Source organism: Tachypleus tridentatus, chromosome 13 (genome assembly GCF_004210375.1).
Source record: "Tachypleus tridentatus isolate NWPU-2018 chromosome 13, ASM421037v1, whole genome shotgun sequence".
Lineage (NCBI taxonomy): Eukaryota > Metazoa > Arthropoda > Merostomata > Xiphosura > Limulidae > Tachypleus > Tachypleus tridentatus.
Window position 1 is genome coordinate 86,351,279 of NC_134837.1, and position 22,552 is coordinate 86,373,830.

At 30.0% G+C, this 22,552-nt stretch overlaps 2 protein-coding genes across 15 annotated transcripts in view; one reads left to right on the forward strand and one right to left on the reverse strand.

Moving 5' to 3' along the window:
- The window catches only part of LOC143239644 (synaptogyrin-like), a 62,409-nt gene extending 44,215 nt beyond the window's left edge, over positions 1-18,194 (forward strand). Inside the window, exon 5 of one of the 2 annotated variants that reach the window (XM_076480964.1) lies at positions 17,363-18,194. The gene's annotated coding sequence lies outside the window, so the exon portion shown is untranslated. Of the gene's footprint in view, positions 1-17,052; positions 17,228-17,362 lie in introns of those variants that run through there. The other variant, XM_076480963.1, reaches the window with a different exon arrangement.
- On the reverse strand, positions 138-22,405 carry LOC143239643 (protein argonaute-2-like). Of its 13 annotated transcripts, XR_013021282.1 has the most exons (7): positions 20,000-20,150; positions 19,828-19,873; positions 15,863-15,916; positions 15,141-15,189; positions 6,921-9,716; positions 5,063-5,151; positions 138-771 (listed from the first exon to the last, which is right to left on the reverse strand). XR_013021282.1 is itself a non-coding variant. In XM_076480960.1 (6 exons), the coding sequence occupies exon 5, from the start codon at positions 9,577-9,579 to the stop codon at positions 6,922-6,924; it is 2,658 nt and encodes an 885-aa protein (XP_076337075.1). In that variant the 5' UTR covers positions 9,580-9,716; positions 15,141-15,226; positions 15,863-15,916; positions 19,828-19,873; positions 22,152-22,372; the 3' UTR covers positions 138-771; position 6,921. The 13 variants fall into 13 exon arrangements, 8 of the variants coding, with proteins under 8 accessions (XP_076337075.1, XP_076337070.1, XP_076337069.1 ...); XR_013021283.1 differs by lacking the exons at positions 15,141-15,189; positions 20,000-20,150 and adding an exon at positions 22,152-22,370; XM_076480960.1 differs by lacking the exons at positions 5,063-5,151; positions 20,000-20,150 and adding an exon at positions 22,152-22,372 and having other exon boundaries at positions 15,141-15,226.
- Between the last annotated feature and the right edge of the window lie 147 nt (positions 22,406-22,552).

Here is a 22,552-nt window from a genome sequence, read left to right on the forward strand (position 1 = left end):
CAGACTGATATTTCATATCATGTATATATGTAAATTCTTCCAATTTAATATTTTGTTACAGTATTTATCCAGTATTTTCTTTTCATTTGTATTTTAATATGTTCAGTGTAATCCCTCAATGAATCTGTTAAAGCACGTTTTTTAAAATTTGTAATATGGTTTATTATCTTATAATGTACTTACAATTAAAAGTAAACAATTATTAAAGCCCAAAAGAATAAATTTCCATCATAAACAAGTTAAAAAGCAATTTTATAACACTAAAGCATTTAACAGTTCTTAAAATTTGCACAATTAAAAGTTTCTGCAACCTTTCAGAATTAACTTAAAAACATTTTTAAATAAGAGTAATAAAATTAACTATATAATTTCTAATAACACATTCAAAACTTAGAAAAATATTGCTAAAATCATAAGATAGCTTATAAAATGGTAAATGGAAGAATATATTTTTCAATATAGTGTGACAAATACTAATAATCTAAAAATCAATAGTACTAATCACTTAAATATTCATCAAAATGCATCTATGCACATACCATTACAATGTATAAGATTCATTAAGAGAGATGTCATTTAGTTTGTTTTATATTATCATAACTAAGATATTAGAATAAAAAGATACATACTGAATAATTATCAATGACTTTTGCTTAAACAACTAACTTTCATTAAGCATAACAATCAGGCGTATTTCCTATGGAGCCAATAAAGTATGATTTTGCATCCAGTCACAGCTCAAAGCTTCTGCTTTCTGATTCAACTCTGGGTCTAAATGCAAAGAACAGAAAAAAACATTAAATAGTAAAATCAATCATATCAAACTGAGAAAAAACAACAACTGTATCTTTCACTTCCTAAATAATACACAATTAAAACTTGTTTGTAGAGAACATGCAAATTTCTTAAACACATTTTAGAAAAAAAATTTGGAACATTCTAGTAGTTGGTGCTTTTATGTTGGTTTTTATTTTAATTACTCCATAAAATTTTTTACAATAAAATATCCAAAGCTATAGTTTTAAATAACATATTAAAGTTTACTTGCTTGTAATAAATTTTTTCTAAAAATTTTGACAGAGAAAAATTCATAACAGAGAAGGACTAAGAATATTTCATTTTGCATTACCATGTTTAAATGAGAAATGTATTAAAAATGTAATACTGCAATCCAAAACAAACCTATTTCGTGATTAATTCTGAGAGCTGAATAATAATTGAACTTTATGTCTTTGGCTTTAAGGGGTAATTCTGACACTACTCGTTTTCACTTCTTCCAAAGTTAAAAAAACAACAATGAGCACACAAGAGCTGGTTATGTACAACTAATATGCTATTGGTCTTCATCAATATAAATGCACTTATACATACACACACATGAAATGGTTTGACTTATTTCGAATGCTGAACAAAGTTGAACGAGAAGTTTCTGAGCTAGCCATCCCAATTTAGCAGTGATAGACTAGAGGGAAAGACAGCTAGTCAATACCTCCCAGAGTTAACTCTTAAGATACTCTTTTACCAATGAATAACGGGATCGACCACTGATTTATTGGTTGAAACAGTGAGTATGTTTGGTGTGATGTGAACTTGAACAGGCAACCCTCAGATTGCAAGTCAAGTTTCTTAACCACCAGGTCAAGCCAGGACCACATGAATGGCTTTATATCAAACGTAACAAAACCATAAAGGTGAAATGAAAGGGTGTGTGTGTGAAACAATCATACCATACAACTCATAGCACAAAAAACATCACAAATATTTGTAGCATCAACAAAAGTCCATCATCCAGAAGGTCTCTCCTTACATCAATAACTCTCTATGAGAACCTTATCTCTGTAGCACCCAATTCTTCCTGGCCATCAGTAATTCAAATAATGAAAAATTCCATTTCTTTTAAGTGTTAAATTTAAGTTCAATAATGAAGATTCAAAGAAGCATAGGTAAATATAACTGTTATGACAAAAACAGACAACTATAATAAGAAACCCCTAAGCAATAGCAAACAAAATTTCCTTCTGTACCTATTCTGCAATAATATTCACACTTCCCTTTGAGAAACTGGTTAGAAATAGGAATTACAAGCTATTATCCCCATCATTTCATAATCCCACATTATGTGGTAAGAACAATTACTAATAAAGCTCAGCTTTTAAAGGAATTAAAGACATTTTCATTTCAATATGAAGTAAATGTGGCAAGATAAGATCTGCACTGTAATGCAAAGTATTTAACAAATAGTTAATAGATATATTTAAAGGTATTGCTTAGAATTTGTTTTTTCTTATACATGTAATCAGACTTTTTTAAACCTTCTGTAAAACATTTGTAGATTGATGAAACAAACTCACAGAATAAATAATTATCAAAAAATTTTTTTCAAATAATGTGCTATACACCAGAAAAACCTAGATTTAAGATGATTTCATAAAATGTAATGTGATTGGATTTTTTACGTAATTGTCGAAATGTGAGCAGTATGTTTTGTTACAGGAAATAGCTTTATATTCAAAAATTAAGTAAAATATAAAACTTGGGTAAAGATAATAATTTTCACTATTTAACTTACTAGAAAATACTTTAGAATATATATTTTGGGACATTTACATCTGCAAAGAAAAATTAAAAATATAATTAAACTTTAATTTCTGCACATCTCTGAGATGTTATGCTTATACACAATGCATTTGCTGATATTTTAAAGAATTTTTCTGCTAATCTCAAAGTGTTGCTTTATATTTGCTTATATTAAATATATCTCTTGTGAACAATAATAGAATCTTGTGAGAAGCTTTTAGGAAACACACAAGCAAGTCAAAGGTTATAAAGTTTTTAAATAGTTTCCTTAAATGTTTTTGCTGTTCTTGAAAATGTTTCCTGTTTAATTATATTTGCTTGAAAGTAACAGAAATTTTATGCTATGAACATTTATCAGATAAGCTTACTTATGTTCTGTAACTACAGTAGATGACAGCAAAATATTCCAATGACTCAAATTCCTTTTTCCTGAATATTATCATGACATTTATTGTTTTCAGAAATCACATAATGAAATAACTTATTATTTATTGAAAGGAAACAACATTAATAGACAAAAAAACATTGTTGATCAAGAATATTGTTTGAAAATATACTTTTACCAAGTCTAACCTGATGCTTTTTTAAATACTAGGTATTAGGACACTGACTGTTTATTTAATTTATAGCCAGAAGTGATAATTGCTGCATCTGGCAAAATAAAATAACATTAGAAGTGTGTTAAACAATATCATTCAGATTGGTCAAAACAATGTTTGAGAACAAATTTTGGAAATATCACTTCTTAAATAATGATAGAAAACTAAATTAAATTCTATAATTTGTTTTAAGCCTAAACAACAAACACATCTATGTTATCTATATGAATGACCCTAACATTTATCTATGACAGGGTCATCAGTGACACCCTTCTGATTCAAAGAGCTAAAATTTACTTTGATGAGTTATATTTATCAAACACCTTAGCTCTCTGTATACAGGTTTGATACATTTGGCTAACCTTGTAACCATGAAACTATACATAACTAAATGTACTAAGTGTAGCTCCATAAAATTCAGCAAGGTTTCAGTAAACATTATAAAATCTGTTGCATACCACAAAATCAGTTTCTCATAAAATATTTTTGCTAAAGTTTTGCCTGTAAATTTACAGTCTTTTAGGAGCCAGTCTGAGTGAAATATAATTTTTCATGCTAAGAATAAAAGCACTTTTTCATCTTACAGTTTTCATACTTGATTTGCTTAACTGTAAGAAATTTATTAAATATCTGAATTTATTTTAGCAAAACTTTATATTTTAACTAATACTTCATAACAACATCAATTATAGTGAAATCAAAATATAGTGAAAATAAAAGTTTAAAATATGCAATAAAATGAATACCTTTCTCTCCAGCTGTGCAGGTTGATGAACTTTTCTCAACCATTATCCTTTTTTACAACTTCTTTATAATTTCATTGTTTATTACTTGTATTTTTGACTAGAGGAGTATATTTTTTCCTTTTTTAAAAGCAATGTCACAGCAGGAGCTATTAGGTGTTTATAGTAGAATTTATGTAAGCAACAGATGATCTAGTAACTGGTAGTGTTGTATTTTATAAAGTTTTGTTAAGCTGAGCTGAAAAATGTATAGTTTTTTTAACATTTTTGTTACTTTTGCTTAAAATATACATAAAAAAATAAGGATTTGTAATACTCATTCATATTTAAGGTGTTTTTGCTCTCAAGTCACATTTTACAGGTATTCAATGTATCTCACAGATTTAGACTTCTAAAAGAATAAAAAAAAGGAAAAAATAATCCATGCACCTTTCCTGTATACAAATTAGAACAAAAAACTTTCTCAACCACTAAAATAGGTTATTCCAAAGTTATTACAATTTATCTGGCATTCTAAAGTACACTATATGTAGGGTAAAAAAATGTTATTGCCAAGAGAAATCAATACCAACCAAATAATTCCCATCAGTTAATGTGTTTTGCTATGAAAAACCAAAGAATTTTAAAATTTCTGCAGAAGAGAACCAGTTCTTTTTAATGATCATTTACATAAACAAGTCCATCAATCACTGGAAACTGAGAATTCAGTGCCAAGACATGTCACATGATACATAAAAATTCAGATTTTTTTCAAATACTGCTTTTTCAAACTTTTGACTGGAACAGTAAAAACCTATTTATGAAATTACACATTTCTGCAATTAAAAAACTGGACCTCAGATGCACCATGTAATATAGAAAAATGAAGAATGGGCATTTTAAAAACATTTCATTCTGAAATTAAGCAGTTACAACTTTGATAATACAAGTACTTCAATTATGAACATTCAACTGCACATGATTATGGAATTGCTTAAATAAATTTTGAATGCACCACTATAAAAGGTCATATATGAAAGCCTAAATCTTAGTAATCAAGCCTTTAACATGCAATGATGTTTAACACTGAGAGAACTCTTAGTTTTACAGATATATAGGTGATAAAATTTGAAAACTGATTTTGCTGATTTTTGATAAGCTTACCATATGTTTGTATTTCAGAGTTCCAGGATAAATATAAACTAGTGTATTCAAATAATTTCTAGCTTCAATTTGCTTTGTCCAAGAATTTTCTGTAAATACAGGATTTGATGAATATATACTAGTTGACATTTTACTGTAATACAGTGAGACATGTTCATCTGAAAGCAATAGGGTTTGCCACATTTCTCCCATTGTGACTTACTGCAATTTAAAATTATTTTGAAAATACTATTTAAATATTTATGTATTGTAAACTCAATACTTCAAGTTGTACAAAAAGAAAACCTGAATTAATGGATGCAACATAAATTATTGTACAATCATAATTATACTTGTGATTTTATATGAAAATAAACTAAAATATTCAAAATTGACAGAACATTGTAGTTGGTAATATCAAATGCATTAGAACAGGTTTATGGCAATTTCTAGATTTTGTTTAAACTAAATGCACCTCTAAAAATACACCAAAAATGTATATTTGGACACATTTATGGTTGGTTGGTTTAGTGTTTTATGGCACAAAGTAGCTAAGCTATCTGCACCAAACATCCAGTAAAAAGGTAAAATTAAAGTAAATGTAGTAAAATTTATGAAAGGAAATTAAGGTAAAACAAATCAGAGTTTAAAAAAAGAAGCATAAATAGCATAAAACCAATGTTGACATCTAGTCTACAATGTTAAGAGAAAAAGTACAGTAAGAGAAGTTGTAAAGGACTTTCTGTAGCATAATGGTAAGTATCATAACCTGCCAGGAAGACTAATAGGTAAGTACAAAAACCATCGTCAGTCACCTGAAGTTGGCCTTTCCAGTCCTGGTTCAAAGTTATGTGACATTATGGCCATTTTCAAAAAGTAAGGTAATAAAAGTTTTAACAGACATGTAGTAAAAGTATAATAACAACTCATCAGGATGACTAATGGGTAGTTCAAACAGCAGCATTAGTCACCTGAAATTGGCCTTTCAAGTCCTGGTTTTGAGTTATTTAATATCACAGTCAGTTTCTAATTTCAAATTGAACTAGACGAACTGTGATTTTTAAAAGGGAGCCACATTAAAAAGGTGTAATATATAAATTAAAAAACTTAAATGGCATTAAAGAGATTACTGCCCTTTAAAAAACTAAAAACATTTCCAAGGTGTACAACTGTCACCATCACCAATAACACTGTCTAACGTTAAGAACAAACCTTGCGACAGAACATGTTTAAAATAGTGCCATCTTTGTGAATCGTAACGATGACAAGAAAGTAAAATGTGGCTTATTGTCATCCGAGTGTTACACAAACTACACACTGATGCATCGGTTCCTGATAAAAAAACAACAACAACGAGTTAAAAAACTGTGACCAATGGGTAGTCTAGTTAAACAACTTCCTCTTTTCAATCCTTATGGAAGCAAGATGGCCAAAGTCCAATATAGGGTTTTATTTGGAAAAGCTTGTTTTCGCATTGCTCACTCAAGTCAACTGCCAGCTGGCATGGAGCTGAGCCCTGAATACAGGACCATAGTCCACGTATGGAATAGGCACAGTGGTGATAGTGCCAGAACAGATATACACATTTATGGAAGTGTGGGACAACAAAAAATTATTGCAACTAATTTATTACGTTTCTGGATCATATAGTAAAGAAATTATTTTTATTTACACCCAACCTGCATCTTAAGTATCTAATCAGTTCAAAAAATGTCTCAACTCCATAAGTATGTACCATATGGATAGTGAAAATGTGGATGACACTTTAATAATTTGGAACTATTCAAATCATATCTCACAAGTATGACTGGTAACAAAATTATATATAAGCTTCATAAAAATATTTGTACCAACTTACAATACAGCACAGGTTACATACCTTATACAAAATACATTGTATCCTTCATATGTTTCAGACCTTCTTTTAGAGACAAGTTAATCTCTGACACATTTTCAGATTCTGTAGAACAGCTTGAACTAGCAGCACTTGTTTCTCTGCTGGTAATATACAGACGAGCACGGTAAGCAGCTAAATGGGCATACATTACAGGTGCTGGGATGGAGATGCTTCGAGTGCACCTTACATAGGTATGGCATAAATAATATGTTAGTTTTTGCAGTTCATCAGCTGAAAAGTTATTATCATCCCACAACACCTTGTAGTGGGCAGGGCGGCTAGTTCCTTGAATTCCTAGATGACTACATAAAAAAAAGTCAAACTCTAATGGATGTGTCACATCAGTGTCTACTGTAGTACCTGGAGGGATATTTTTACATTTCCCAACCCCATCTTTTTCAAAGTTTCGGGGTGCAAATCTCGTATGGTGTCTTTTTTGAACAGCTATAAAGGTTACTGAAGGACAATAACTACTTTCTATTTCTAAGCATGCTTCTCTAATTTGCATTAGCTCTATATCTCTGACTTGAGAAAATTGTCCTTCGCTTACACCATCTCTATAGAAAACAATTTTCTCTGGCTTTTTTCCCTTGGTTTTTCTATAGAAAGCTTTAAGCAGTTCTTTAAACATATCTTTGATATTCTGTATAATTTCTACTACTCTCTTCCTTTCATCTTTTGCAAACTGAACTCTCACTGAACCAGCATATATTGATGGATGTGAATCAAGACTTCCAACTGCTGCAGACACTGAAGTCTTCAGTTTGTCTCCTGGGGCTGGATGAGTAACATCTGCTCCAATAAATATAACTGGCTTAAAGAAAATTGTTGGTTTATCAATTCTAACAATAGAACTATTTATTCCACCCATCTTAGCATTTATTTTCTGTAAAATGTTAGTAACTGACTGTGGAGTACACTTTCTTGTAACAGTGGTATCTAACACACATTGAGTAATCAACCCAACTTGAGTATCTCCAACATTTTTTATCTCTGCATAACAAGACTCTTGACTAGAAAGAACAACCACAGCTAATTGCAAATTGCAATAATTGCTCTTTAGCCTTCTAAATATTTCACTTATAGTACCATCGCTATGTCTGACAATCTCAATTACACGTGGTGGATCAGTTAATCTCATATCAAGTTCCTTTCCATGTAAAATCAACATGCTAACAAACTTTTGAAGATGAGATTGTCTGCAGATATCAGGACGAGAAAAACTTAATAATACCCATTCGTCAATCTCAGCCCCTTTAAAGAACTGCGAGTTTCTCAAATCCCATGTTCCATTCCTTGGGGGAACTTTATTATCTTTGTATTGAACAGTTGGAGGTTGTAATATCCTTCCATTAAGTTTTAAAGGGTTCTCATCAATTCTGATTCCAAATTCTTTGTTGTAATCTTTGTTAAGCCTATTTGTTTGTGCTATTCTTTCATATATTGCTCTGAATCTTTCTTCTGGTCCTTTGGCCATAGCTTTAACCATATCAGAAATCTGTTTATCATTTAGTTTTCTCCTGTTATGTTGACCCTCAACAATTTTACAAACTTCAAAGGGCAAATACACATTTTTATTTCCAGTTCCTACATCTATACATGGAAGATTAGAATATTTCAGTGGTTCATAGTTCTGTTTGAAGTACTCTGCTACTGTTATCTCACTTTTGTCATCTAATTTAAAAAAAAGCCTTTTGGCAGGTTGTCTGGTCAAACATTTTATTCTGTACTTTCTAGGATATGAAAGATGAGTCACTTGAATCTGTAGCAAATTTAGATCTTTAGACAAGACTTTGATTTCATAATCCTTAAATTCTCTTACTTTCTCAATATTAATGTTCAGCTTTTCACCTATGAAATCTAATAAGTTTTGAGCTTTGAAGAAAGTTGTTCCTGTCATGTCAATATTAAGATTGGGTTTCCACTGTCCAATACGCAAACTCTGATGGTAACCATACCAAATTTCTAGTCCTCCACCAAAAGGATGAATATTCCGTACATCGGGTTGGGAAAAAAATGACCTGCCAATTGGCACAAGCCTTAAAGCAGGACTATGGCGCAAAATTATGTCCAAAGCTAAAATAATTTCTTGGTCTATGGAAGATACTTTTCCTTCATAAATGGCATGAATAGGATTCAGATTTACAGCTTTTGCTAGCTTCATTGTTACTTCAAAGTTTGTTTTTCTTCCTCCTTCTTCCTCCAACAGAACTACTAATGTTCGACCACCTTCTGGTATATCCAAACATTTTCTTGTCACCATGTACTTTCTTCCATCGTATGCTGGCAAACAGTTACCTAGATCACTGTTTCGATACATACTTACCATTAACTCAAAAATTCTTCTGTTTAATTTTGTGTTTAGACACCTGTATTTTTTTGGTTCTGAAGATGCCTTAGGTGGTTCTTTCTTTCCATTACGTTTAGAGGATTCATATTCTTTGCTCACTTCAATGTCATACAGGTATACATATCCATCTGGAAGAAAAACAGGAAAATGGTTTGCAATTAACTGAATCGTTCTTCCATTCTTTCCATAATCAGGCCGTTGAACAAAGCCACGAAAAGGGGTAGTTATTGGCTTTTGTAAGGACATCTTTTGAAAATCAGAAGCAAGCATTTCTCGTTTGATGACATCCATTTTTTCTGAAGGATGTTTTTCTGGCAGAGCTCTTATTTCTGTACTAACTGCTACAGGAGCACCTACTTTACCTGCCTGTACTTGTTTAACATCTGTAACTGAAGGTGCTGCTGTTTCAACTTGTTCTGCTTGCCCAGCTGTAGAACATAATTGATAATAGCTTAGTTACCAATACTAAACAAAACATATGTACACATAACAGATAACTTAATAAAAAAAGAATTAACACATCAATTATATATATATGAAAGACAAGCTTTGCATTACCCTTTTGTATAAGTACATCAAACTGGTTCTTTTGTGGCATAAAATCAGGCAGGATATACATGTGTGTGTGTGTGTAAGAGGTGAATGGAAGTATAATTAGTGATACATTAGGAAATTTATCCTTTTAAGGATTCATCATTTTGTTTACAAAAAGTAAAATTCAAAATAAATTTCCCATTTATTTGGTATTGAAGGGTGATGCCAGTGTCACACCATGCCAACATTCCATTAGAGGTAACAAACATTCAATGGTGAGCACTCCTTGAATTTATAATTTCTGGGTGAATTATGTAATCTAAAAGGCCTGCAGGCTGAAATTTTTAATGGCAGATAAAAAAAAGTAGTGAGAGAGCTGCATTTCAGTTTTGTGGAAAAAATGGGATCCAGGTTTCTGTTCAGGATGAAGTGTTCTTTAATACTCTTAGTTCTTCTTTGGAAGTGATTTGTTTGAAATGATTGCTTCAAGGCATATCATATATGTAAACTAAGGTTGTGAACCAAACATTGTATTTTACGATCAATTCAAACAGGCAACTACTCCACAAAGACAATTATTATAACTAAGAAAAAAAGAAAAAGTACCAATTATAAATATTTGTCTCAAAAATTACCAGTGTAATCCTACTTACACAGGTTGTGCATTTGCTGACCCATATTAAAAAGTATATCGAAATAATATTTTATGAATGTATGTCAATAAGTTTGGTATCAAACTGTCGATTACAATTCAAATTTTAGTATTATGCATTAGTTGGTTTCTTGATTTAAAAGTAAATATTAAAAGTACACACACACACACATCGATTTTTTTTGTGACAAATGGTATATGAAATGCAACAATGATTCAAATCAGATGTTTGTGATGCCAAAATACAAAGTCTATAGTTTCTAACAAACTAGAAGTTCAAATAACCAATAATTACAAGTTAGAACATAAAATAAGAACCTTCTGTTTCCTATTTTCTGATATATTAATAAATTTATTGAATCAATCAAGGTAGCCCACTCACCTTTTCAATATTTGAAAATACCTGCTTAAGTACACCTATTTCCCCCAGTAATGTGTGTATAACTAAATGAAAGCTCAGAATGTCTCCAAATTGATTTTCTTAGACTCTGAAAGTATTTTTGCAGCAAACATTTTTGTTTCATGCAAGATTTCAACCAGTAAGACAAGACTTTAGTAAGCTTAATATATTATAGTGTAATTCTTTAGTAATTTATGATTTTTGGTGATATCAAAATGTCTACATAAAACCCAAAAACCATTATTTCATTTTACACCCTCCATATAAATGTGCATACACGTACATATATTATAAGATTTAAGCCATTTACACTAAATATTTGAGTTTTCATTACAACTTGTTGTCATTCTGAAAAAAATGCATAATTAATATTTATTTTCTAATTTTTTTATGGTGGTAACAAGATTAGTCAAATTGGACAAACCCATAGAGATTTATCAGTGAAAATAACAGACAAAATACAAAGTTTTTCTTAAAAAGATTTGATAATTATTTGGTGGTAAAAAAAAGATTTTGTATGTAAAATTTGAAAATTTTCTGATGTATAAAGGTATTTTAACCTTAACGAAAAATCAAAATTGATTTGCATGTTGGATAGTCAACATTCAAAAAGAAAGAAAAGCAGGAGAAAAACATTACTTAAAAATTTTAAAACTTGAGAAAAGAAATATGAAAGAAAAGAAAAAGAAAAGAAAGCCTTGTAATGTTTACTAATAAATATAAAATTTTGTGAAGGTATTCTTACAAATTAAAAGTAACAGCAAGAAACCAAGGAAAAACTGGAGGATGTTCCCCACAACAAATAATTATTAGTAATTGTATTGCTTAGTATTAGGGTTAATATTAACTATGATAAATGATAATATTTTACTATTTGGACATTACAACTATAACCACCTTCTGTAAAAGTAAAAATTAAAGTATTATGAAATCATTCAACTAGTCAGGCAAATATCAATTTTTTCCTCATTTTCAGTCTGAATCTTATATTAGTACAAAGTTAAAGGATTAAGGAATAAAAATTAGGTGACTTCATTTTGTTAGTTTAGAATAATGCATTTCTGTCTTAAAACCCACATTTGCAAATTTAATCAGCAAATTAACTACTCATCTTTAGCTTTCTTATAAATATGCAAATGAATTTTAAGTTTGTTCTGTCAGCTTACTTAAATTATTTGTTAAATAAACTGACATTATTTGTAACAGATTTGTAAGCAAATTACTTAGTAGAAAATCATCATTGCTCAGACTAACCATAATTTTTACAGGCTTCAACTTTTTTTGGCTACAGGTCTATCAAATAAAAACCTTCTATCACATATTCTCTTTCAGAATTTATTAACAGTTCTTTCCTATGTTTAATTATACATTAGCAATATAAAGCAAGGGTTTTCATCTATCAAACTATGTACTGTCTAATAATGATGTGTTTCTGAACATATAATAATCAATTTCACTCACAGTATATGCTCCCTTTCAATGGGAAAGCTAACAATTAATTTGGATGAATTTGTAATGGCTCTTGTCACACAGTTAGAAAGCCAAAACAAATTTTGAGACTTATGGAAAATTGCCTATTTTTTATGTTACTAATCTATGTTTTTTGGTGCATTATTAAATTGAATAAAAATTATTCAGTGCATTACTATTATTAATACAAACATGTAATGTTAAGTGTTATTGACAATCAACAGCAAGAAAAATGTATTTAGGTATGTACTTTATTTCTTTATTTTCATGTTTATTCATTATTATGAAAGTAACTAAAATGTAAAACTGGGTATCTCGTTAGGATAGTTTAGGTTAAATTAGATGAAATTAACAATAATATAATAAAAATGTTTCACGAGACACACATGCTTGCAGCTTGAGAGTAATGTAATTCAATAGCATAATGTGATCTGCATGTTCCCTAGTGTTGTAAGTTTACATATAATGGTAAAGATAGTAGTAAGACACAGTTCAAAAGGTAATAAAACAAAATTTAATTATAAATAGATGTATACTGTTTACCAGCTTAAGGTTACTTAGGATAAGCAAATTTAGTTTCATGTTACAATTTGTAGTCATTCTAGAAAGAAAACAAAAGTAATTTAGATTTATATATACATACACATATATACTTTTTGGTGATTAGAAGGTCAATCAAACTGACCAATCCTATTTTGTGATAGAGTAGAGGACATAACAAATAAACACTGTTACTGAAAACAACACTTGAAATGCATTTAGGAGGTTTTAGGGTTTACACAAATGAAATTTGTGTAATTTTTTTTGGGGATATGGCAACGTATTTTTAAGCTTAACAAGAAAATCACTTTTCAAAAAACTATTCAAAACAAATCCTCAACATATTCAAGAATGAATCTTTATTGTAGTTGACTACAAATACTTATAATGTTAAGTGAAAGACTGTTAAGTTTTGTGAAGATATACAAATTATATTGAAAGTTAAAAGTATTAAATCTGAAAATACCTTGATTATAAAGTGCATGATTGGCCAAATTGACCAAACCATGTTGAGAGAGTTAAAAAATACACACTAATTTATTATTTAACATTACAAGGTGAATATTTAATTAACCAGATCACAAGTCAGAGGCTTTGTCATATCATGTTTGTCAACTCACATTCTAAATTTTATTGAACTACTATTTTACAAATGTATATTAGTAAGTATGGTACCAAACTGTAGATTATAATTTAAATTTTAGTATGATCCATTATTTATTAGTTTAAAGTTAAATATTAACAATGAAATCCTAAATATCGATTTGTATAAGTCATGTAGTATGATGAAAGCAGCATTGGTTGAAATTAGATGTTTGTAATGCCCAAATATAGTCTACAGTTACTTGTGAATAAGAAACTCAAATCACCAATACTGACAAACAAGATTGTTAAAGAACTTCTTATTTCCTGAGATATTGCTACATTTACTGAATCTAACAGTGGCTCTGCTCACCTCATTCCTTTTTTAGAAATATTTACATAAACCTATTTCTGCTTATGACATGTGAATAACCATTTCAGAATGTCCCTCATGATTTTTTTGAGCCTTTGCAAAGTATTTGCATGGGAAGCCTTTTCTTTTCATGGCAGATTTAAAATGTTAAGGCTAGACTAGGGAGCTTGAAATTTCATATTTTTCAGACCCAAATACAGCTTAGTTACTAAACTTGATAAATTACTGTGAAATTCTGACTACAATTTAGATAATTAAGAACTTAATTTTAAATAGTATTAATGTATAATAACTGAAATGTGACTATTTTATAAAATACGTATCCACTAAAACAGCCAAGACAGGTCACTTTGAAAAGACTGTTTTATGCTCTTGGATATGGTAATAGAATACACATGCAGTGCTTCATTACAATTTCTGTAAAGTTAGCCAGGCATGGATGAAAGGTTAACATTATATATATACTATATATATCTCTATGTGTGTGTGTGTGTGTGTGTGTGTGTGTGTGTATAATGTTAAAACATTTGTGTTTATAAGTTGTAGACATTCCAGAACAAAAAAAAGCACAATTTATATTCTCTAATTCTTTATGGTGGTTAAGAGATCAGTCAAATCAACTGGACCTGTTAAAAGGTTTGTTAGCAAAAATAGCAGATAATGCAATGTTTAGATAAGGATAAAATTGACACCTGAACTGGGCTAATTGTAGATGAACATGTTAGGGGTAGTTTACCTGCTAACCTGGATGATTTACCCCAATAACAATATACCTCAGTAGCCAGGGAGAGGCCACATGACTAATCAGATTTGATGACACTAGCCTGATAAGTTGGAGAATCCAACTTGTAAAGGTTGTGTATGAAACATCACTCAGAGAGTAAGAATTACAACAAATAAATTATTTGGCACCACAGAAAGAAGCTGCATGAGGAATACAAGATCAGAAAACATGCATAAGAAATATAAAAATATCTAGATCCAAACAATTTAGAGTCAAACCTGCTTCTAGCATACATGATACTACCTAAGGTAGTAAAGAAAGACATTGTTTTGAGCCTAAGGCATGACAGATTCCCCTTGAATGCAACTGCACCAGAAAATGGGTCAGCATGGGCCCTAACATCAGCTGGTGAAAACAAAACTAGATGTAACAAAAAAGGGGTCTAAATGAGGAGGGATGCAAATAAAAGGTAACATACCTGTATCTTCACATCTAAGGCTAATTATGGTTTGGGAGCATCCATAAGCATAAAATCTGGATTGCACTGCCAGGATTCCTTAGGTAGAAAAAGACTTACCCAAACTGTCTTTATCTTGCTCAGATTCACCAGACAAATCAGGACTGCACTAGGAAGAGACGATCAGCTGTATGATGTACCCCTAACTTCAATAAAAAAACCCATGAACTCTACAGCTGAAAATGTAAGGCCTGCAGCCTGAGATACAGCATGTTAAAATATTGTAATATTTATGTTAAACTGGAGCAAAAATCAAAATTAATAAAATACAGTGAGGTTATCACTGTATAATTGAAGTGAAAAACAACAAAGTTTATTAACTAACCGTATAAAATATGTAAATTAGAGTAAAAGCACGAGCAAAAAATTAACATGTTCTAACACCAATATGCTGAATCAAGAAGTAAAGACTGGATTCTACAGTATAGAGGGAGCCAACTGCAAAGGAGTGTGTGTTGTGTTTCTACTGATGGAGGATTGTTGCATGCTTATTTGCAAAATACAACACAACTATGTAGAAATATGGAGTAGGTCAGAGATTCAAGACTAGCAGTGATTGAAAATAAACTGTGTATACAAAGGGCAGCATTGAATAAGAAAAGCTACTGTGTGATGAGAAGCAAGATATATCAGTAGTGATTTTCTTTGAATCTTAAATATTTCTACATTAATTCTTCTCATTAACTATATACATCTACAACATTACTGTTTTGTAATTAGTTATATCTATCTTCCAGCTTTTTATATAAATAATTTAGTTCCTATAAATAAAAGTGACTTACGTTTTTGCTCTGTTGCACGTGTTTCACGACCTCGACCTCTACCTCTACCTCGACCTAATACAATAAATAAGTTACCATTCAAGTGAAACAGCACAATAGGCAACCATTATAAATCTGAAAAAAATATTAAATACATTAAAAAAATAATAATTCATTTTTTTACTTTATGGCTATCATATGCCAAATAATAATTCCCATTCAAACTATAAAAATGTATTATTAACCTAATGATGCTGCCTTCCCAAAGACAAATTGTTACACAGTCTAAGAGGTTATACATGTAAGTTGTATGTCTTTATAATAACTTTAAGGAATTTGATAATGTTGATACAGATTACATCACAGAACAATCATTTCCTATCTATGTAAAATGTACAAAACTTGATTTGCAGGAAGGTTGGCATTTTGCACAATTCCAAAGAAACCAAAAATTGTCTTTCAGTAAGACACATTTACATAACCTTCATGTTACAATGTAAAGTTTTCACTTGGAGAATGTGGTCAGTAGCTATTTTGGTATTAACTTAGAAAATAAATACTTAAGATAAGATTAGCACAGGTCACAAAAATCCTGGAAAATCTATAGTTTTTAACATGAGGTACTGGAAAAGTATCTGAATGTCTAATTCAATCACCTCCACATTCTTGAATTTATTGATGACAATCTATACCACCATATTTATCTCTAGCAAATGTGACTCATAAAGTAGGAAATACCCTGATTTGACTGTAAAGATTTGTAACAAGTTCTGAAATATCTGTTTGTAATAAAATGATACAGTTAGTACAAAATAAGCGAGACCTAAAAAGTTGTTGATAAGATAGGGGGTTTCCATGGTGAGTTGGACAAATGTACTGACATTTAACACATCAAGGAGTTGGAAATTCAAATTTAGATTACTGCTTGTAATTAAGTGTAGTTTTTTTGTTTTTTTTATTGGTTAGAAACTACATATACCTATTTTTGAAGTCAGAATATCTGAAAGTTCAGAACTCAGAACTTCAATGTATTGCATGACACAGAAAATCAAGGTTATGAATTTTAAAATTATTTTTAAAAACTAAATTATAAAGTACATTTTAATGAAAAGTTTAACTGTGACACATGGAAAAAGGTTCTCTTCTATATTCATACAGTTAAAGTGATATTAATAGACAGAATGACACTGATAAAACTTCCACATTTTCAGGTACACATTGATGACAGAAATCACCATCACAAGAAAATATTCAACTGTAATTTGTAGCTCTGAGAACTTTTCAAGAACATTAAGACTCTGATCAAGGAATTTTGAATGCATTTTCTGTGAATCATTGTTGGATATTTCAGGAAAAATATTTTAATGAAGGAAACTTTCCCTTTGTAACTGTAATTTTTTAAATGATACCTTCAATAAAAATGATTTAACATCAGTGTTGAATACAGTATATATCTTCCACTACAGTGCATTAACTAACAGAAAAATATAATATTCAAATTACTCAACATTTATATTACAGGTCATGCAGTGCTAAGTCTTCTTGGAACATCACGTGACTCAAGAGCTTATCTATTTTATTGAATACTTGAAAATTTTACAGATAGCCCATATATATTCACCCTACTATGAAGACATGGAATTACTTATTTTTCTATCTCTCATACTGAATATTTGTCACATATTAAATTCTCATGTTTGAAGTGAAATTTTATTATTTTTTTAAGTTAGTTACCTTTAAACAACATTAATGCTTCAAACACATTCATATTTGGAATTTTATTTTTCTAAGAGTACATTCTGAACACTAAACAAATAGTTCAAGTCACTACTAGGATGCAGTTTGTCTGCAAATATTTGGCAGTTATATGCTTCCTATTCAGTCTGATAAGCACTAAACAAATTAATATATGACACATTTTAAATTAAAAGCGTATATCATTCCTGTAGAAAACATTTCTGGAAGGAGACATCTTATACCTTTCAAGATGCTAGGCATAAAAGGTAACAAACATTGGACTCAAAATATGGTTGTATGGTAAAGTCCATAATTAAATCAGTACTACTTAAGTTTGCAACAATTAATTGATTTTATATATAAACTTGTTTTAAGTGGTGTTTGCTTTACAACACTAACTGCAAAATTAATTTATTCATTAGACAACTATTGTTAACTTTTCTGCAATACAATGATGTACCTCACTACCTATCACATGAATCCAGGAAAGAAAGTCACAATAAAAACATGAACACATATACATTTACATGCACTTTTATATAACATTTATCCTTTTTCCTTTGTGTTTATTTAATAGAAACATCTTTGCAACTTGTGTGTTTCTTGATAGAAGAACTGCAAGACTGGCAGACTTTCTTCATAGTGTCAGCTGGAATATTTATCTTAATCATTAACATTAAATTTGCTGAATATACACGCAATGCCACAATATAAGATGTTTTTTGTTTTATTACTTTAATTATTTATACTATTTAAATAAAATGTAACTTTTTTTAACTATGAGTTTATTTCCTTTCACTTATCAAACATGATTGTGTAGTGTGATTTTACTTGCATGATTAACCCAATGATCCTCTTTTTCTAAAGAACAATTTCCATGGTCTGAAACATACCGTCAGTTGTGGAAAGTATCAGCTTATGCAGCACTGTTGTTCCAGATATGAATGAATTGTGTTAATGATTGATAGTGCACCAGTGCACAGAGCTAGGTCTGTGAAAAAAGCTGCTCACAGGATTGTTTGGAGAGCAGCATATCACTAACTGAGATTTCAAGTATGACTGACCATTTATTAGACCTCAATCATATGCACATTTGATTATGAAGTATAGCAACAGATGTTTGGTAACCAAACATTACTGTTAATGATAAAGACAGGATACGGTACACAGTTATCACTATTGAAAAAAATTACAAAATTATCAGTATCCAATGTTATTCCATAACTGAACTGCATTTACTGAACTAAAGGAACACAATTGAAAATTTGTCGTATTTTTGCGTCAACCGTGGTAAAATTTTTTTAAGAGCAGTAATACCATGTGATATGCACGACCTTAAACTTTTAAGCCATATATAATATTATAGCCTTTCTGCTTACACATTATAGACCAGAATCCAATTATAAATAAATCTGGGTAGGATTAATAATGAGTAGTTCACATCAATTGGAATCTTCCATTAGTTTGATATATCAAAACACTATTCTTAAATCCAATGAATACAAGAATACTGAAACATATTTCTAAAAAACACTTCCAATTTCTTCCTTTTTAACTTTCAAATCACTGATTTCAGTTCTATTTGCTATTGACAGGGTTTGTATACTGTATCATATTCAGGAATTTTGTTTTTGTCTACTACAAATGTTTTTAAAATAAAATGTAGATCGCTTTGTGTGCACACATTTCTTACATCTATGTATACCATTTGGATGATTTTTGCAGAATCATATATGCAAGATTTTCAAACTACTATGCTGAGATGGGCATATCCTAAACATGCAACAAAATTTCTTTTTCCATTATTGTCATTTATAAAAGCCAATATAGCTTCCAGTTCAGTTTAGACTTGCACATAGAGCAGAATAAAATGATAAAAGCTTAGGTTGTTATTCAAGAAGTATTTATAACTAAATTACCACAACTTGGGTCTCTAGTCTTCTAATGGCTAAGAAAAGCTTGTTTATTATTGTATACCTTATTTGAAATATTATAAGAGCTAGAAAATAAGGGGCATTGCTAACTTATTATTATTTGGACTAAATAATTATTTTCACAAATGATTTCCAACAGCTGAAGTAATTGAAAATAATAATAAACTAATTCTGATGTTTTTGTGACACTCAAAATTAATTTTTAAATCTAATTATGATGCTGTAGTATGACATGAAATATTTTTTACAAAATAAGAAGTGGACTTAGTTACACATTTATGTACTCCATTAATATCAGACATTACTTCTACTTACCTCTTCCTTGTTTTTTTGTTGGTAACATGCTGAAACGTTAGTATTTCTGGGAAGAATAAAAAATATGAACAAATTAGTATTCAGGAAATTTGTTATGGTGAAATATATCTATATATATTTCTATATTTTATCTTTATATAAAACCTAAAATCCTTTTTTGCCCTGCTTCTACCTCACATTGCTTGGATAGTCAAGTAGACCAACATTTTCTTCCATAATACTGTTAGTTATTTAAAATTATACTCATAATTCAAATTGCAAAATCCTACATACTTCATCTTGCATTTATTATAATTATTAGCAGTGTTCCACTTATGTGCCCATCTCAATACACAACTCAAATCATTTAGTAAACCAACAATAGCTGTAATCTATTAAACATTTTATCATCTATGACACTGATGTAATTTCAAAAAGAGCAAAGGTCCTAATATTGAGTAATATCACAGTAAAGCAAGCTGCACATTGAGAAAGAGTAACATATTTGATCATAATCAAAGTTGCCATAAATATAGTAGTATTAGGCAGCCATCGGAATTTTCATTTCTCAAAAGAGGCTCAGCTAGTACACAAGTATTACTGTGATGAATATGTTAGAAAGAATAATTAATTTCACAAAGTGTTTCTGTCAAAACACAAGAGTTAGTGAGCTTTGAAGATTTATTTTACACTACAATTTATCACTATTTTGAGAAAAGGGATGAGTGGTGTTACAATATTACAGAAACCAAGAGAAACACATTATAAAGAGCAAGTTGTTTTGCAATACTGAATGTGCAGCTAGATCTCTAATACTACCCCCCTACTGTATAGAAGAAAAATGCACTTTTTGTTTTAAAGGTTTCTTCAAGTTTAATGTGCAGCTGAACTTTTGCCTATACAATATCTTTTAATATTTTATCAACAATATTTTGGTGTCTCTTCTACACCATCATATAAGAATTGGAGTGATTCTGTACCAACACAGGAAGCCACAAACTCTTGACAGAAGCCCCATCTCCATTGTATAGGAGAGATAAAACGTGATGGTTTATCTCCAAAGTTTCTTCAAGTTTAATGTGCATCTGAGCATATAACTTAAACTTACCTCACAGAATGTATTTTATAAGTTCAATAAGAATATTTTAGTGCCTCCTCTATACCAGCATTTAAAAATTGCCCATAATGAAGTGGTAGAAATATTGTTCTTTATAAAATTTCACCTATTTCAAAATCTGCAACAAATTAATTGTATAGAAAATATTTTAAATATTCAAGATTTGTTGCTAAGACATTCTTAATTTCTCAAATGAAGATTGGCTTGATACCCCTTATGGGTGTTAGGAGCATTTTCAAAGTCCCTACCTTTTACAACATGAAATGAAGAGAAATTTGATGTTTTACAAAAACATTTAGTTGATTTGTTATTCAAAACATCCTTTAAACTTCATGAATTCTTATTTAAGTACATTACTAATTTTGAATTTGAAATTTGGATCGATACTGACACCCATTGGATGATGGGAGAGTTAACATTTAATCCCTCTCATCCATAGTAGTAGAAAAATTTTCCCTTTTTTTCAAAATGTCACATTGGTCTATCTAAACTGAAATTTTTTTTTTTCTTTTCAAAACTGACATTCTATACAAGAACATGAAATCCAACTGTGATTTCTTGTAATAATTTAGAATGAAGCTGTGCCACCATCAATTTGCCATTTAAATTTCTTGTATATCATCTACAAGTTAATTTTACTAATAACTCATCATCAGTCTAACATGGTGAATACAGGCACCCATAAGCTAAGAGTACATTTGCAGCACATGAGCAACAACTTCAATAACTAACTTCAACTTACAACACTTACATCTAAGTGCAACTCATTTGATTCTAGTTTGATTAACAGAGTAACAACCAACAATAAGCCCTATGGAATCCAACTCGACATTAATTCAACTTGAATGAACAATTATAACTACCCTTTGCTTTCTTCCATTTTGCCAATCTCCTATCCTCCACCCCACAAAAAGGGAACTTTTAAACTAGCCTTTTACGTAGCACTTTGACATATTACTTCTCAAAATTCAAATCCAACTACTCCACATCCATTCACTCATCTACATAAACATTAAACCTCTTTAAAAATGTTAAAATACTAGTAATACCAATACTACGGCAATATTTTAGTAACTTTCTAAAGTCTTCATGCTAACAGTTCTAAACAAAACAATGTAGTAATAAAAATATGCTTTCATTTTTCCACCTTTAACGTTTATTGGACGGCCTACATTAAAATAAAAGTTACTTGTTAATCTTAATAATAAATATCAATTTTAATACTTACGTTGATTTAATTTAATCTGTTGAAGATACCGTGTTCACTTCACCTAAAACCAAAATCATAACCAAACATGACTTAAGTGCTAGGAGGCGCTACTAACTTTTTTAATTTAAAAGTTATCAGATTTCTTATAACAATAATTACAGATAGCCCATTGTGTAGCTTTGTGCTAAATTATAAACTTACAAAACTGTTTGACTCTACACAATTCTCTTGTAACTTGAACACGGGTAGTTTATATCATATAATTTTGCACCATTTCAAGTTTTCAAAACAAATTATTATGAAAACCAAATGCACTCCTTCTATGATAGAAAACAAAAAATTACCACAAAAAAATAATTTGTATGTTATTATATAACTTAGGTTTTTGCCACTCCAGGAGCGAGAATTTCAGTTCTGTT

What these genes read in the sequence shown, in the direction of transcription:
- LOC143239643 (XM_076480954.1), bottom strand. Translation starts at nt 20,043, where the DNA reads ATGGAAGAAAATGTTGGTCTACTTGACTATCCAAGCAATGTGAG. An exon ending in AACAAAAAAACAAGGAAGAG is followed by an intron (nt 15,917 to 19,827) that starts GTAAGTAGAAGT and finishes TTATTGTATTAG; the next exon opens with GTCGAGGTAGAGGTAGAGGT. An exon ending in ACGTGCAACAGAGCAAAAAC is followed by an intron (nt 15,190 to 15,862) that starts GTAAGTCACTTT and finishes GTCTCTTCCTAG; the next exon opens with TGCAGTCCTGATTTGTCTGG.